Here is a 16321-nt window from a genome sequence, read left to right as displayed (position 1 = left end):
ATTTCCGGGGGGGGGAGTATATTACTTTTTAAACATGGCCGCCCAAATTTCGATATATTTTAAACTTTTTGATTTAAACATTAAAGTTTGATTAACTATGGCTTGCCTGGGGTAAACGAAAAGGAAAAGAAATACAATGGTTTTACTTAAACTTCGTACTTTATATTAGCTTGCAGCAGGTAAGATCGATCGATAAAAAAAATTGTAAAGAACTTCCAGTTTTATATGGACATTCCGGGATTTATTCCGGGATTCTGGAATTTATGTACATGGTATTTCGTTGGTAATTAACCATGAGTTCATAAACTATTTTAGAACGTGTGTTTGCACAATGGTACTCTCTGACATGCAAAAACAACGAATTATGGTTGAATTCGTACATATCTGATTAGCATAATTTTTTTCATGTGCCAGTCACATCTGTTTTTGTAAAAAGTCCCTTGTGAAAAGTCCGATCTGCTTCAAAATTCCTATTTACCTATATTCCAATCTTGTAGAGTATTTATGATGAGTTCAAAGGATAATTTCAACAGCAAGTCAAAAAAATATCTAAGTGCTATGAAAGATGTCCAGAAGAATGGAATGAGTTTGAGAGCAGCTGCAAAAAAATGGGGCATCCCTAAATCATCTCTTTATGAGCGAATTTGTGGCAGGGTGGAATATGATCGACGTTCTGGTCCCCCACCTATTTTAACAAAAAAGGAGGAGAGGTACCTGGCAAAGTACTTGTTAGAGATGGATAAAAATGGCCGCAAACTGACTAAGAATAATGTTTTTGATATTGTGAAAAAAATGCTGGATGAGGCGAAACGCAAGACACAATTCACAGATAATAGGCCAGGTTAGATCATGGTTTTTTTTCAGTTTTGGGGCCTTCAATCAATGCATGAAAATTATCAATATGTACATAGAGATTTTGCAGAAATGCTTTGTTCAAATATTATGATGATTGACAAGCCTTTGTTCCTGTAGTTTCCCCTTAAAAGTATTTGAAAGCTTTGTGCAACCCCTTCCTTGTTGAGACTAATGTGGGAGGGGGGGATTGTTAAAAGGTGTAGGGTAATGCCACCTTTCCTGTTACACCCTCACTCCCCCATAAGTGAATGAAATATTATGCTATGTCCTAATTGTTGTTATATAACTTTGTGTGCCTAATGCAGGTGAGAAGTGGCTTCGGCTTTTCTTGGCTCGAAATAATGTTAAACTCCCTTGCCAAAAGAAACGTGCAAAGACTTTGTGCAAAGATGGTGCCGTGAGAAAATGGTTTTCTGGCTATGAACAGCTCATTAGAGAACACAGCCTAGCTGACTGCCCTGGCCAAATATGGAGATGTTATGAAACTTGCTTTAATCTGCAAGGAAGTGCTGGCAAGGTTGTAGGCCTGACTGAAACAGTTGATACTGCCTCTAATGAGCAGCTTACATTGTTATCATGCTTTAGTGCATGTGGCCAGCAGTGGATTCCTCCATTTCTTATAATTCCTGGCAAAAGGATACCAAGATCATTCAACCCTTTGGAAGGAGGGGTGACTGGCTGCAATTTTACCATCACAGACAAGGGCAGCATGGATGATTCTGCCTTGTATATATGGTTTGAGGACCATTTCATTCCTAACCTTCCACCAGAGCGACCAATTGTGTTACTGATTGAGTCAGGAACTACTGACATGGATGTCATAGAGGTGGCTGAAAAAAATGAAATCAAGATATATGAGGTATATATTGTTGCCCAAGCAAGATCAAATAAAAGTCTTGTTGTTACAATCAAGAAGTTTGTTGAATTTTAATCCAAGCTGGGTTTGAGTCTGAAATTGATTATTCCATTTATGTACTAAATTCTTATCACCACAGCTTCAAACATTACATTTTAAATATGAAAATTATAAACAGCATATTGTGACAAAATAATATTCCATTTTTACTCTTTTAAGATTCAGTGCTTTTAAAAAGAGCGACTTATTCAAAATTTAGAATATCTTTACTCTAACCCCAGATATATTTCTTTTCTATAGAATACAAACTGCCTTGCTACAGAAGATTCCTTTTCCTGTGCTCTGAAAGAAACTTGGAGCAAGGTACTTTGTTTTTATTGCTCTTTTGAGGTTGGCTGTACAAAAAGATAATTAATGTTCAAGTGAAAATAGTGGCAGAATGGCATATTTTGGGGTTGACTATGATTTAACCGCTCAAAATATATAGTTAGTTGATTAAGAGCTTCATGAAACCAGTCTCTGATAATAACAAGTTTCATTTGACTGCACTGAAGGTCATATTACATGTAACCTGAGAACTTTGTTCAACCTGCCAAAAATATAACACAAACATCTGTTCTCTTTTTGAAGCGCATCATAAAATACAGCAAGACGAATCCAAACACAGACATTACAAAAAAGAACTTCTGTTCAGTTTTCAAATCTGCTTGGGAAGCACTAATGCAACCAGAGACCCTGATCAATGCCTTTCGTATCTCTGGAGTGTTTGATGCATCTCAAATAACCAACGATCACCATGATGACCATTCATCAGCGACACCTTGCTCTCCATCATTGTTGACGATGGACACAACAGGACCCAGCATGGTTGCAACCGTTGAAGTTGAGTCTTCAGAAATAACTGAAACCAATCCCTGTTCTTCAGAGGAACCTAATTAATTTGACTTCAATGTTAGCATTTCATGCATTGGGTGGGTGAAGTGGTGAACACTCTAACATTGCTCAAAATAAAAAGCAAGTCTCGGATAGTCAAGTCATGCCACACATTGGTGATTTAATATGTGGCTATCCCTATCTCGATCTGCCCCCCTCTCCCAAGTAGTTAGGCTAGGCTAGATCCATGTCTATTGACAATAATTGCAATTTAATTGTTTGTTTGCTTGTTCCCTTTTTCATATTTATTGTGTATGAGTCGAGTTCAATTTCAGTTGTTCATATGTCATTACATACATGACATGTTATTATGTTATATCAAAGGAGCTTTTATTTATTAAAGTATAGATGGTTAGCAAAATTACCAGGATTTGGTAATGATTTTGGAGGTGTGACAAGGTTTATAAAATAATGCCTGTGGGGTTACTGAATGGACTTGGAGGGGGGAGGGTGCCAAAAATTATAAATCTATCTTGAAATTTAGCTCTACCTTACTAATTGTAAGTCCTAAGGCCTTGGAGAACCAAGTAAAAGAAAATGACCTGAGAACACAGGTTTTCGTTTGACAAGCCCAATTTTCCATCAAAAAACCGTTTTCAAGCCATTACCTCACTATCCTGTGCCCCGCATTGCCACATTACGCGATTCCGAAACCAACTGCCTCCAAAAGACCCAAAGTATTCGGAAAATGTCGGCAAGTTGTCGCCAGCTTTTCGGAATGTTTTCCGGGGGTGATGACACGTAAGGGACGAAGTTATGGAAATGGCCGATAAAAATGCAATGAAATTTGATTCAGCATGATTTTCATTCTCAGCGAAATAAATGGCGAGGGCAACACAAAATTCCGATCTGGAATTTCACATCAGGAATAGTTACCCATGGTCAAAACTCCCACCTAGCGTCAAACAGGTAAAAATCGTAATTAGAACATTTCGTGCACAATGTACTGATGAGTCTGATGTTATTGATATAGGAGTTTACGATCTTTTGAATTGTGAAAGTAACGTGCTCGGTGCTTTTATTATTATAAAAATATTTTTGACAATGAAAATATCTCATTATCGTAGTCGTGTTTACACCTTCCGACCTTGTACGGATATTGTCATTGTTACTTGATATAAATATTTGTGGTTATTGAAATTAGAAAGTTTAGAATGGTGACCGGGGGTAGCTAGAGCCGAAAGTGCTAGACCCCTGATGATGTTTATTACAATATCCTGGACTGAGCCCATTTTGTAAAATAATTGATAAGGACTGATATTGGTTTATCTGCAGTGACTGATCACTTAAATTAAATGTCTTTGTTAAGTTTGATAAATGATGACTCTTTGTGTGTTTTGGCTTAATTCAGAGACTGAAAACTTTAATGTTGAAACATGTGAATGTAGTCTTGACAGAACTTCGCAATCAACTTGTACGCTATAGTTTTTAGAAAATCCTTGTAACCCATATGCCTTTTTCCTGAGGTCCACAATGGTATTTGAAATAAAATCAGGTTCAAGTTAATTTGCTTAAACTTCATTGTAGAACAGCAAGTTAAAATCATGTTAATGTAACTTGTTTGGACTTTATTTGTCTTCTAAGTATTAAAGTTAAAGTCCAGTCCATTCTGCACATTATTTCTGCTCATAACAATGTGAAATTGAATACATTTTTTTGCTATAATTCTTGCCCTTCTTTCGAACAAGGCGAAATGAAGGTAAATGAAGATAGCAATCTTTCAAGAAAATATAGCTAAATATCTAGAAAGCAAAATGCTACTGTACGTAATATTGAGAGTCTATTCCTTAAACTATCAACCAGGTAACTTAAGGCAATTTATTTTTTTGCTTTCTAATGTAGTCTTTAGGTAACAATCAGAGAGAATGGGAAAGAAACGTGTTTGAATTTAGTGTTAAGAACCAGCTTCGGCATCGAGGGAATTTGGGTGAGTTTAAAGATGATTTAATTAGAGGAGTGCAGATTGGAGATACACATGAAAATTGGATACTAATTGATGTTCCATTTTTAGTTCGACAAATTAGAAAAGATGAGAAGAAATATTATGAAGACTTGTTGGCATACAGCAGAGAGCATCTAATGGTATGCATGTCCTGCCTTTTTCTTACTTTAGCACTTGGGTGCATTAAGTGTCAACCATAGTTCTCTCAAAATCCTAGGAGACTTCATGATCAGTGTATAAACTATTGGTTATTGTTTTAAAGGTTTTCTCTTTGTAACTTCTTGATGCATGGTTTTGTTGTAGCTGTATCCATACCACCTGGCAGATGTGATTGTCAAAGGACTGAGGATAACTCCCTTCGGTTATTACATTGAGATGATGAAGGATGTCATGTCAAAGGAAAAGAGTTACGATTCCTTGCCAAATTTTGCTGCAGCTGACTGTAAGTGTAAAACAGTTGAAATTATAACAATGCCACCCTTGAAGTGATGTGATTTTGCGTGAAAAAATATCCTCAGATTCAAAACTTCTTTTTTGATATTTTCCTCACTTTATCATCATGATAATATCATGTTTGCCAACACAATATCCCATCACTTAAAATGTGAAATAATGCCTTGCTGATTTAAATTAGCTGTCAGTGTAGGTATGCAAATAGGCCTATTCCAATACTGGTATCAGTGGTAAATGATTTTTTGCAAACTGGATTTATATATTTATGTTCCAATTTATCCAGGCCTTCGTCTTCTTGGTATTGGAAGAAATCAGTACATAGACTTAATGAACCAATGTAGATCTTCTAGAGTGAGTATTACCTAAACTGTATTCAGGGGGGTAGCTGTACCGCTTAATCGCATTAAAAAAATATCAGTTGGGCATATGTGAATATACATTCCCCTCTACTAGCTAGGGCTTTTAGGGGCTTTGCCTGTATTCCATTATAATTGTTGGACTTTTTCCACCCTAAATTTATGTTCTGCAGCCGAGTAAAAAGTATGTCCTCTCAAATACAATGTTCATATATCTTATCATCCGGAAATTTTTGTAGAAATTCTTTCGTAAGCGCCCTGTGCGTGATCTTTTGCCAATGAAGCCGGTCTCATTAAAATTTCTGGATCCTTGGTGGACTGTTCATGTTGGTTTTGTTACAGAAGATGACATCAAGGTAGGTAACTAAATTATATACCAGTCAGAAATAGTCGAAATTGCAGCAACTTTTAATCTAAGCAAGACTGAACAACTTTGTGTGGTACCTCAAAATCATCTCCTGCTTCATTGAATCATCTCCTAGCCTGTGTGCAGCCTGACTTTTTCCCCCTTTGCCCCGAAAAGTCAGGCTGCATGCAGGCTAGGTTCCCCAGATTCAATGACAGGGAGTTGATTTTTGAGGTACCACACAAAGTTGTTCAGTCATGAGTCAGATGTGAACAGCCCCTAATTCAGTAGCTCAATTTTAAAACCATAATGCCAATGTTAATTTTTGCCAAAATGGGTAAGCTGTTGTGTGTTTCAACAGTCTAACATGTTTGTTTTGCTTCTAGGCCTGTTCCCAAGATGAACATGATGCTATCGATGTGATCATTGATTTAGACAAGAAACACATGTGTGCTGGGCAAATGGACAAAAATATTGTTCAAAGTAGGTTCAATTTGGCATAAATATACAGGAATGTTTTTTCTCCTTGTTATGTCCACTTGCATTAACTGACTGTTTTCTTTAGGTCTATACACAAAAGGATTGGTTTATCTAGATGTTCCTATTAACGACAGCGATTGTATCGTAGGTTGGTATAACAATATATATTATTTGGCCCCATTTGCACTACATTCAGTACATTAATGGAAAACGGAGTGACTCTGCGAAAATGTCGCAAGAATTTGGTCCTTAATCAGATATTGGAGAATCTGTCGCTGTTGTAGAAATGTGTTTTGTAAATAGGCATGTACATAAATTAATCCAAGTAGGATATATATTTATTTGATAAGAGCGTTGTATTTTAACAAATGCATGCATGTGTGTGTGTGAACATACTGAACTTGAAACGATTCTGCTAGTTTCTTAAGTAATACAATAGATTTCTGGCAGGTTCGAGGAATCTATCTTTTTATTTGAACGAAGTATTATAAATTGATCGCGTTAACGTGTTTTAATTTCACATGAGTTCATATAAAGGTCTCAAATATGTACGAATATATATATAGTATATAAAGGCTTGTGTTCACTATGTCTATCGGATATAAGAATGATAAGAATTGTGTATATATGATTAATGTTTTGGTCATAACAAGATATGAATCGTTTATGATGTGTTAAGTTCACTTCAAATAACTCTATAAAGCGTAGGAAAGATTAAATATCCTGGTGTTGGGTTTTGATAAATACATCTGTTATTAGTATGGCACAGTGAGAATGAGCACCAGTACCCATGTCATCCATGCTGGGACTTTCTATTGGTACCTTCACCACGGATATGTAAAATTAGGAACGGGTGCCAAATTGAGTGTGGTGTAAAACTAAACAAGATTAGTTTGTGATGTTGTATGTTAAGTTTCTTATACTTTCTGACACCTCTGTTTCAAGCCCCGGCAGACAGCAGCCGTTCACCAAGCAAAATATTCGTTTATTTGAATTACATTCACCTGTAAAATATAACCAAGGAGCAGCGTGGCAGCGTCTTCAAACAACTTAGCATCAAATGTGGTATAACAACTGCCTAAATAGACAAAACACTTCTCGACGTTTCGACCTGAGGGCCAGAGGCAGTTGTTATACCACATTTGACGCTAACCTATAAAATATATTTCATTTTCGCTTCAATACACACGAGGTGAAAACTATACATTTTAGATTTACACATTTTTATTTTTTATAGTTCCACCTTTGGAGAATTTCGTTATGAATCGTGTCCTTGGTGACTATTTCGAAACACTGCTATATAAGATATTCGTTTCCATCGACGAACATACAAACGTCGCAGAGGTATGGGACGAGAACCTCTAAATAACTGATATAATAGCCCTTTTAATTACCCATTTCAAGTCACGTGGTCTGAAATGGTTAAGTTTTATAGGCTATTACATGGTCACAACATCTGAAATGGGTTAATTTGCATGTAAGCGGAAAAGGTCTATTGTGACCACTGGAATAGGCCTTTCTTATAATGACGTCAAACGCAGAAAGTCTGATGTTACACCAAATTTGATTTGCTCCCCAAAACTATCAAGCCAATCAAACTTCGTGTAACATCAGACTTTCCGCGTTTGACGTCACTAGGAAAAAGGTCTATTGTGAAGCTTGAAGTTCACGCACTGATATATTTTTAAAAACTGGAGCATGAAGTTTGAAGTTAGCGCATTGATATAGCTGTGAACACTGGAGCGTGAAGCTTGAGTTCGTGCACTGATCTAGTTGAGAATACTGAACCTGATTATGCAGGCATATCGTTATTAAAGTTCATCGGGAGAAATAAAATATTGACCAAACTCTTTTTTGTTAAAATTTAGCTCGCTAATGTTCTTCAAATTGATCTCCAACTTGTTAAAGTAAGTTCTGAGGAGAGTTCTTCCTGGTAATCATGTATACAATTGTAAATAAGAGATTCCCTTAAAAAATCTACGCACATTAAAGTGACTAAACATTTTGGATATAAATCTCTTTGAGTAAGGCTTTGGGACGTTTTCTTTTCAATCCTACTTGCGAGTCAAATATTACTATACTCATTTTGTTTCGTGAAAATGGCAAGTTATTAGTCTAGGTACGTAACATGACTGTCCAAACCACAACATTTGTGGCAAAGCCTTACGACTCACTGGCTTCATGTTATACCCTTAACACTCGCATTAACGCTGATATTTTTTGGCCAACGGTTTAAGCCCTGGTTTAAGCTGGTCATCAATTCGGATTTTTTCTTGTCATTGCAGAATGCCGTATCCGTGTATTGTCGTCTTGGGTTTGCGTTCAGAAAGGATTATGAAACGGAGGAAAAGGAACTTCATCCATCTTGGGAAAATATAAATCCAGTTTCTCCACGAAGGTGCGGATCTTTCAATCAACATACAATTTAGCTCCGTTTAGGCGTTTACACTATTTTACAAATATTTGAGTGCTGTGTAAATGAGGCTTTTGCTACGAAAGCATCTTACTTACAACTTCGCATCAGATGTTGTATAACAATTAGGATCGGTGTTATTAGGGAGCCTTAGCATGTAGTGAGGACGAGTACGACCACGAGTGCAAGACTCGTCACTATCTTGTGTTCTTTGCTTCAGCCAAAACTCGTCGTCGTTGAGCTTTTGAGTACGAGTTTGCTGATTAATTTTGTATTCAAAAGAGCCCAACAAGTACGAGTTACGTCAGATGGCGTAGGCAAAAGGACCGAGTTTGGCGCGAATATCTTGTACTCGTAGTCACTGCTAAAACTCCCTAATTATGCCTCTCCTGACGAAGGCCCTTGGGTCGAAATGTTGAAAAGTGTTAGAAGACGTTACCACACTTCTCCCTGGTTTTATTAGCACGTATTTTACCGTGAACACTTACAAATCAAAAGTATATTCTTGTCAACATTTGCGCGAGAAATTTTCATGATTCTATGTAATCTTTAGGTCAAACAGTCGCGAGAATTTACTGGTTGATATAAACGGCACAGGAACATCGTCCGAAACATCATCTGTGAGTAACGGCATGGATGGTGAGACCTCTCCTGGGCAATCCATTTCACCTACCCTAGGTTGGTTTGGTCACTGATGTATATATAATATATTTTATAACTGGAATCATGTTTTCAACTGAACCAAAGTCAAGTGTGATAAACTGAATTGAGGTCGTCTCAAATCAACCAAAGCCTGAAATATACTTGTCATGTATTTTTTCCTAGATATGATAAATGGTCCTGGAAAGAGGATAGCATTTTTATTTGACTCTGCTTTAACGGCGTTTCTCATGATGGGAAACCTTTCTCCGGTAAGTTTTCATAATTTCATCAAAAATCTTCACACAAATTGTCCATCTTTTGCGTTTCTATCGACCTTGTTTGCCGCCAAGATTTTGGTATCTCATTTAAGGGTTGTTTAAACGAGACCGGTTACTCGAGATTCAACGAAACATGAGATGATTTTGTCTTAATGAAAATCTTTATAAAACCAAGCAACGGCAAGGTATTGTAGGAATGACTACGCCACTGCCAGGATCGTGTTATTATACTAATTTCAATACCTCAAAGTCATTTCACGTTTCGTCGAATCTCGGCTGAGCAGGATGATGGAACAGGCCGTTTGCCGATCTGACCGTAAGGGAACGGCCATTATGCTGGACCGTGAAAAAAGTGATGAGAAACGTCGATTGTTTTCTTTAGGGTCTGAAGAACCATGCTGTGACCATGTTTGAAGTTGGGAAACTAAGCGATGAATCTCTAGACAGTCTGATGTTAGAACTTGAAAAGGTAAGATCATTTTCCTTCTAAGAATTCAGACAATTTTTTTGTGAGAGAGTGTGGTGAGAACTTTCCCGAATTCGATTTAACCTAACCCCTGACAAACCTCCTTTCTCCTTGTTGGGGGAGGAGGCACCACATGTACGCCAGTTGGGGGGGGGCACTCCATGTACGCCAGTTCGGGGGCCACCCCGTGTACGCCAGTTGGGGAGGCCACCTCGTTTACGCCAGTTGGGGGGGGGGGCACCCCGTGTACGCCAGTAGATATTCCCCTTATCAAACTACCGAAATTTACTCTTTTCCAGGTGGGTCGTGAAGCCGAGGACGAAGCCGAAGGCGAAGCAGAGAGATATTTTCACCACGCTATCACACTACGCAATACATTAATCTTCTTACGACATAATAGAGAATTATTCAAGAATGATGAGACATTGCCGCCGATGGGACTTGGTATGTTGTTGACACTTGATTGTTCCTCACAATTTACACACATCTCAAAATAGAGGCCAGTCACGAATTACTAAATGTTTCTATGACCGGTCAAATTTATAAGTGTTTATTGCGTGATATTCGTCATTTGTCATTACGTCATTGTTTTTATGACCTCTGCTGTGTGACCTGTTTCACTTATGGTTTGGCAATAGACCTTTTTCATGATGACGTCAAACGCGGAAAGTCTGATGTTACGCGAAGTTTCATTGGCTCGATAGTTTTGTGGAGCCAATTATATTTTATGTAACATCAGACTTTCCACGTTTGACGTCATTATAAGAAAGGTCTATTGCAGAGATGAAAATTCATTTGAAAATAAATTTAATAATTCATATCAGTTAAAAGTCAAAAAAGTGCCACTGCTAAAGCTCCCTTTTGAGTAAACTGGGCGATTTTTTACGGCGTTTTTTTCTCCTGGTGTATGCTATTGAGTAAATTCATCAGAATAGGTTACTTTGCTTTGTTAACTAATACAACTGTGTATATAAATCCGTTTTGGTGACCTGGAACAATCCAGTGCCATGAGCGAAAATGATTTTTGAGATGACGTGACCGTAAAGCACGAGACACACGTTGTCTCGAAGAAAAATCTCCAAAATCGAACTTTAACATGTCAAAAATCTTTATGCGTTGAGTCTTACCCTTCAATTCGTATGTTAGCAGGAAAGAGGAGTTACTTGCATTCTAACAGTACATTTTGTATGTCGTAATGGTTGACGATATCTAGTAATCAGTACAAATTACTTTTGCTATTTCAACGAGAGTGTTCTTACTGTATTCTTCATCCACGACAGATATGCTGCGGTGTGAAAGTTTAAACAGTTTGGACGCAGCAGCTTGCAGTCGGGTTCTTCAGAAGAATTACAGGTAATTTTTTAACATCTCGTGAATTCAATGATTTTTATTTATATTTCGAGGAAACTTATTCGTCAAAGTGCAAAGATCTGTGCTTATAAATACTAAATATAAATACTACTGCGAAAAGGTAGAATCGCTTCCTACTTTTTATCTGTTATCCGAGAATATATTCGCCTTGTGGAAAACGGGCTTAATATGTTGTTGATAAATAATGTAGAATTTCATAAGAGATAAGTAATGAAATATTTCACAAAGAACTTTTAAAGTTTGGTCAACTACACAATATTTAAGCTTGCTAACTATTCAGTGTAGGTAATAAAACGTTACTACTACCATGCCAAACATTTCGGGCAAAAACCACTACTATAGTCTATACTGCCACAAAAAACACTCGACACAAAACACTCGTAACAAAGAGTTTTAATGTATTTTTAGTGTTCTGCTATCCATGGCTCCGTTGAGCAGTGAAATACGACCAATTGTTAGCTGTGATCCACCTCATATTGGACCGGCAATACCAGAGGTATACTTACCCCTTTCCTGCATGCTCGCGGCAATTCCATCAAAACTCAAGGGAACCTGGTTTATACACCGGGGGGGGGGGGGTTTCCGGCCGTCATTTTGAGCCAGGTCGTTCCATTGTTTGGTTGTAGGTCAATTCAGTTTGGTTCAAATTATTTCTATATGAAACTACCGGTTCCGGACCTCCATCGATGTTAATTGTAAAAGGATCACGGCTAAGAAGACTTCCCAAAATATTCGAGGTAAGGTTCTTAGTGGCATCTTTGCCGTCTGACTGAAAACAAGACAGATTTATGGCAAATATACACCAATGGGCCAACCAGACCTACATATAACTACAATTAGAGAGTAATAGCGCATAAGACTCAAGTGTATATATGAACACCATGGTCAAGCTAATTGTTCAGTTTACCCGGTTGGTGACTCAGAGTAGCATCATCACAATATTCATTAATTCAACAATAGAGAGCTTTAGCAGTGATTAGGAGTACGATTACGAGTGCAAGATTCGTCATTTTCGCGCCAAACTCGGTGCTGTTGCTTACGCCATCTAATTAAAAACCTCACACATATTATGTATATTTCATGCAGGGGTTTGATAGACTGTTGATAGCGACGTGGGGTCATGATCCTACAGCAGTTCCTGTCTCAAACGTGCTCGTAGCTCTCAATGATGCTCTTACACATTCCGCTGTTCTCATACAGGTAACTGGAGCGATATTATATAGATAATCTTACTTCGGTGCCATACCTCTCGCGGTCCAGAGCAAGAATTTCGATATAATTGTGGAATCATCGTTGGTCATGGATTGTCGGCGGGTTCTGTTGGGTAAATTTTCGTTCCTTTCTTTTCTTCAGGGTTATGGTATGCATCGTGAAGGGAAAATACATCGAATATCATTTCCCTTTCAAACAAATGACGAAAACAATGAAAGTAAGAAGTCGCATATCATAATTCATTATTGCATTTGTTCAAAATACTAAATACCTATCTACCATTCAACTTTTTACATTGCGATGCAGTTCCCATGTTTTTTTATTAAGTTCTGTATTGTGGTTTATGTGACAGTTATATAATAGAAGTCGTCCCTCATCCCTTTCCAACCCCCCCCCTCCTCCTACCTCCGTCTAAAAGAACCTACAAAGTGTGATAAAGCAACAATAGGTGCAGTGTCTTCGTGTTTTTTAATAAATCTTTGAGAAACTTTTGCACTTTTAGGCGACCTTCCGGGGCACGATCTCATCGACCATCCAGCTGTTCAGGCCCTGTCACGTTCTATAGACATGCAAAACACGTGCGGGTACATCACTTTGCTAAATCCGCACCTTACATCACGTACCGAGACAGACGTCGAGGACAACGCAAGCATGTTTAAATTCGTTGGCGATTCTCGTTCCGAGGACCTGATGCAACTCAACGGCCAGGATAATGAAACCGGGCTTGTCTCGGGGACTGAGGAGAGCGAGCATTGCGATGAGACGCAGGTGGTAAAGAACGGTGACCGTGTAAAGAATTTCGAAGACTGGTGCCTACTCGATATGCATTTTGGGCTGCCGTTATTTGATGCAAAGTTAAATCAAGAAATTAGTTTAAAAGTATGTGAAACGATATAGCGATAGTTATTCCAGTGTAATATCAGATCAGTGTGTAGTATCAATTCTGTCTCGCTTTTAAACGATGTTCTAATATACATTTAGATATCTAAAGAGAAATTATTTCATAAAGACAAGTGAGTATTCATATGCGCTAAAAACACTTAATTATATGTTCTAATTCGCTGCAGATCACGCTATTTCCAGGGGTAATAGGGGTTTGTGCATATAGAAATATTTTCATGCCATCAATACATATTGCATGTCTACAATAATTAAAGGTCGGTCCATAAGTGAAAGTATAACTGCGATTAACAACATTTCTATTTTCCGACAGTTTACAGAAGTTAGTTAACTCAAGTCGACGGCTTTCCCTCCGTTTGCTGGATTTTATCTCAAACAATCAGGTTTGTACGTTTCGAGGACAATGACGTACTTACATATTTCTGCTTATAAATAAAAAAAATTAAAGAACAGGGGCGGGTTGTTCGAAAGGCGTTTAGCTTAAACGGTGGATAAGTTCAAAATGGAAAACAAAATTATCCATTTATTGAACAACTGAGCTTAAATATTTCGATGTAAATATTTAATTTTCAATGAAAGTAGATATACTTGTGAATAAGATGCAGGTAAAATCATTCACAAGATATATGAGAGTATTTTCAAAATTTGGCTTATCCACCGTTTAAGCTAAACGCCTTTCGAACAACCGGCCCCAGGGGAACTAAACCTTATAGCATCAAATGTGGTATAACAACTGCCTAAATAGACAAAAGTGTCTATTTAGGCAGTTGTTATACCACATTTGATGCTAAGTTGTTTGAAGACGCTGCCACGCTGCTCCTTGGTTATATTGGAACTAAACCTCAGCCTTTTTCACTTTCATACGGCAGTTGTATGCGCGCGGTCAACTCTAAGCCTTAATTCTTTTCAGGACATGGCTCTGGTGCAAGACTCATTCGATACAACGTCCAACAACAGTGAATTTTCCTGTCCATATCCAACCCGAAATCTAACATTTTACCTGGGCAAATTAACCAGGACAAATAGCAGATGATACAGGATAAATATTTTACGCTAAATTAAATATATAGTAACTGTGTACATACATATGCTGTCCAACAAAGGTGAAAAACGTCTTTGGCCAATCAGCGCTTTTGTTGACATTTTTATTATTAACCAATCAGACTCTCTGATTTTACGCTACCTCCGGTGGCACACAAGAAATTTACTAACAGTATAGTATGTTGAATAAAGCCTTCGGGGGGACAGGATTTTGAACTTTTTAGATTAAATACAACGGAATATGAAAAAATATTCATTTATCTAAAATTCTGTCGGCCAGATTTTTGCTTTAAGGTCTAGTATTAATGCTATCGACATTTAAACAACGACGTACGCAAAAATCCGGCCGACAGCGAAAATCTGGCCGACAGATTTTTAGATAAATGAATATTTTTTCATATTCCGTTGTATTTAATCTAAAAAGTTCAAAATCCTGTCCCCCCGAAGGCTTTATTCAACATACTATACTGTTAGTAAATTTCTTGTGTGCCACCGGAGGTAGCGTAAAAACAAAGAGTCTGATTGGTTAATAATAAAAATGTCAACAAAAGCGCTGATTGGCCAAAGACGTTTTTCACCTTTGTTATGCTGTCCAGTTTCCACTCAAGCCTGTCCCAAAATGCAAACATAAGCATTGGCCTAAAAAAGAGGCGTTTTATTTAGACCAATCAGCAAGTTTGTTTTTAATTTTTCAGTTACCCAATCAGAATGCATAAATTTTTACTACTTCCGGTAAAAAGGTACATTATTTACCATTTTACATGAAGTATTAAAAATTTAGGCATTCTGATTGGCTTTGCGTAAAAAATATAAACAAATATGCCGATTCGTTACTTTTAAATATATCAGTGGGTACTGATGTCAAAACTCAAAAGGTTGCTACTGCAGGCGCAAAAATGCATTTCTTGCTAAGAGTTACCTAATTTCTCCACGGACAGTTTTTTGAAGTTGATGAAAAAATGTCAAATAAATGGCGATTTATACCATATAAAAGTTGTAAAGAATAATCTTTTTTGAAAAGCCGTTTAGTCGATCAATATAATGGGTACCCCCTTACTATTTTGGCCAAAAGTAAAACTGACGATTTTTCAAAATTTTCTAAAACTTCGTTAACATGCTGAAAATGACTTTAAATGTTTTCTAAGACTAGTATCTCTTTGATTTTTAGCATATTTGGGTTCCAAGCTGGGGGTTCGAATGCTACTATAACCGTTTTTCATTATGAACTTCATGAAAAGGATAAAGTAAATTAAATAACCATAGCCGTTCAGCACAAAATCTTTTAGTCTAGTAGCGAAAACAAGCGTATCCCAAGTTGTAAATCGATTGTTCGAATCCTACCATAACCGTTTCAAATTATGAACTTTATGAAAAGGATAAAGTAAATTGAATAACCATAGCCGTTCAGCAGAAGTTCTTGGAGTCAGGTGGCGGAGACAATGGTCTTCCAAGTGGCAAATTGGTGGCTCGAAACCTACCATAACCGTTTTTCATTATGAACTTCGTGAAAAGGAGAAAGTAAATTAAATGACCACAATCGTTCGGCACAAGATCTTGTACTCTCGTGGTCAAGATGTTGGTCTCATGTCTCGAAAGTCGAAGGTTCGAATCTCGTTTTAGATGGAAATTTTCGTTATTAATATTACATGGTAAGGTTATGACTTATGGAGAATAATTTGGTGTAGGCTTCCAACAATCACCCGTTAGCTTTGTGGTAAAGTCGTTGACTATCAAGTACAAGATCGAGGTATCAAGAACAGGATGGTACGTTTCTCAT

At 37.4% G+C, this 16321-nt stretch overlaps 2 protein-coding genes across 3 annotated transcripts; both read left to right on the top strand.

Moving 5' to 3' along the window:
• Positions 1 to 32: 32 nt before the first annotated feature.
• LOC114522874 lies at positions 33 to 2966 on the top strand. Its single transcript, XM_028543647.1, has 5 exons — positions 33 to 179; positions 498 to 841; positions 1161 to 1714; positions 2012 to 2074; positions 2342 to 2966. Exons 2-5 carry the CDS (start codon positions 505 to 507, stop codon positions 2648 to 2650), a joined length of 1263 nt encoding a protein of 420 aa, XP_028399448.1. The 5' UTR covers positions 33 to 179; positions 498 to 504; the 3' UTR covers positions 2651 to 2966.
• A 426-nt stretch (positions 2967 to 3392) lies between these two features.
• On the top strand, positions 3393 to 15261 carry LOC114522915 (protein FAM91A1-like). 2 transcript variants are annotated; one of them, XR_003686958.1, is made up of 25 exons: positions 3393 to 3553; positions 4487 to 4571; positions 4656 to 4726; positions 4890 to 5028; positions 5323 to 5390; positions 5635 to 5751; positions 6128 to 6224; positions 6307 to 6369; positions 7459 to 7565; positions 8090 to 8128; positions 8507 to 8619; positions 9188 to 9312; positions 9460 to 9545; positions 9937 to 10023; positions 10320 to 10464; positions 11301 to 11373; positions 11800 to 11887; positions 12018 to 12128; positions 12478 to 12591; positions 12745 to 12820; positions 13106 to 13482; positions 13585 to 13616; positions 13817 to 13886; positions 14414 to 14589; positions 15129 to 15261. XR_003686958.1 is itself a non-coding variant. In XM_028543698.1 (24 exons), the coding sequence occupies exons 1-24, from the start codon at positions 3467 to 3469 to the stop codon at positions 14534 to 14536; spliced, it is 2493 nt and encodes an 830-aa protein (XP_028399499.1). In that variant the 5' UTR covers positions 3393 to 3466; the 3' UTR covers positions 14537 to 14685. The 2 variants fall into 2 exon arrangements, 1 of the variants encoding a protein (XP_028399499.1); XM_028543698.1 differs by lacking the exon at positions 15129 to 15261 and having other exon boundaries at positions 14414 to 14685.
• Positions 15262 to 16321: the final 1060 nt, after the last annotated feature.

This window comes from Dendronephthya gigantea, unplaced genomic scaffold (genome assembly GCF_004324835.1).
Source record: "Dendronephthya gigantea isolate DGI-Jeju-01 unplaced genomic scaffold, DenGig_1.0 000024F, whole genome shotgun sequence".
NCBI lineage: Eukaryota > Metazoa > Cnidaria > Anthozoa > Malacalcyonacea > Nephtheidae > Dendronephthya > Dendronephthya gigantea.
This window is presented reverse-complemented; position numbering and strand designations above follow the sequence as displayed.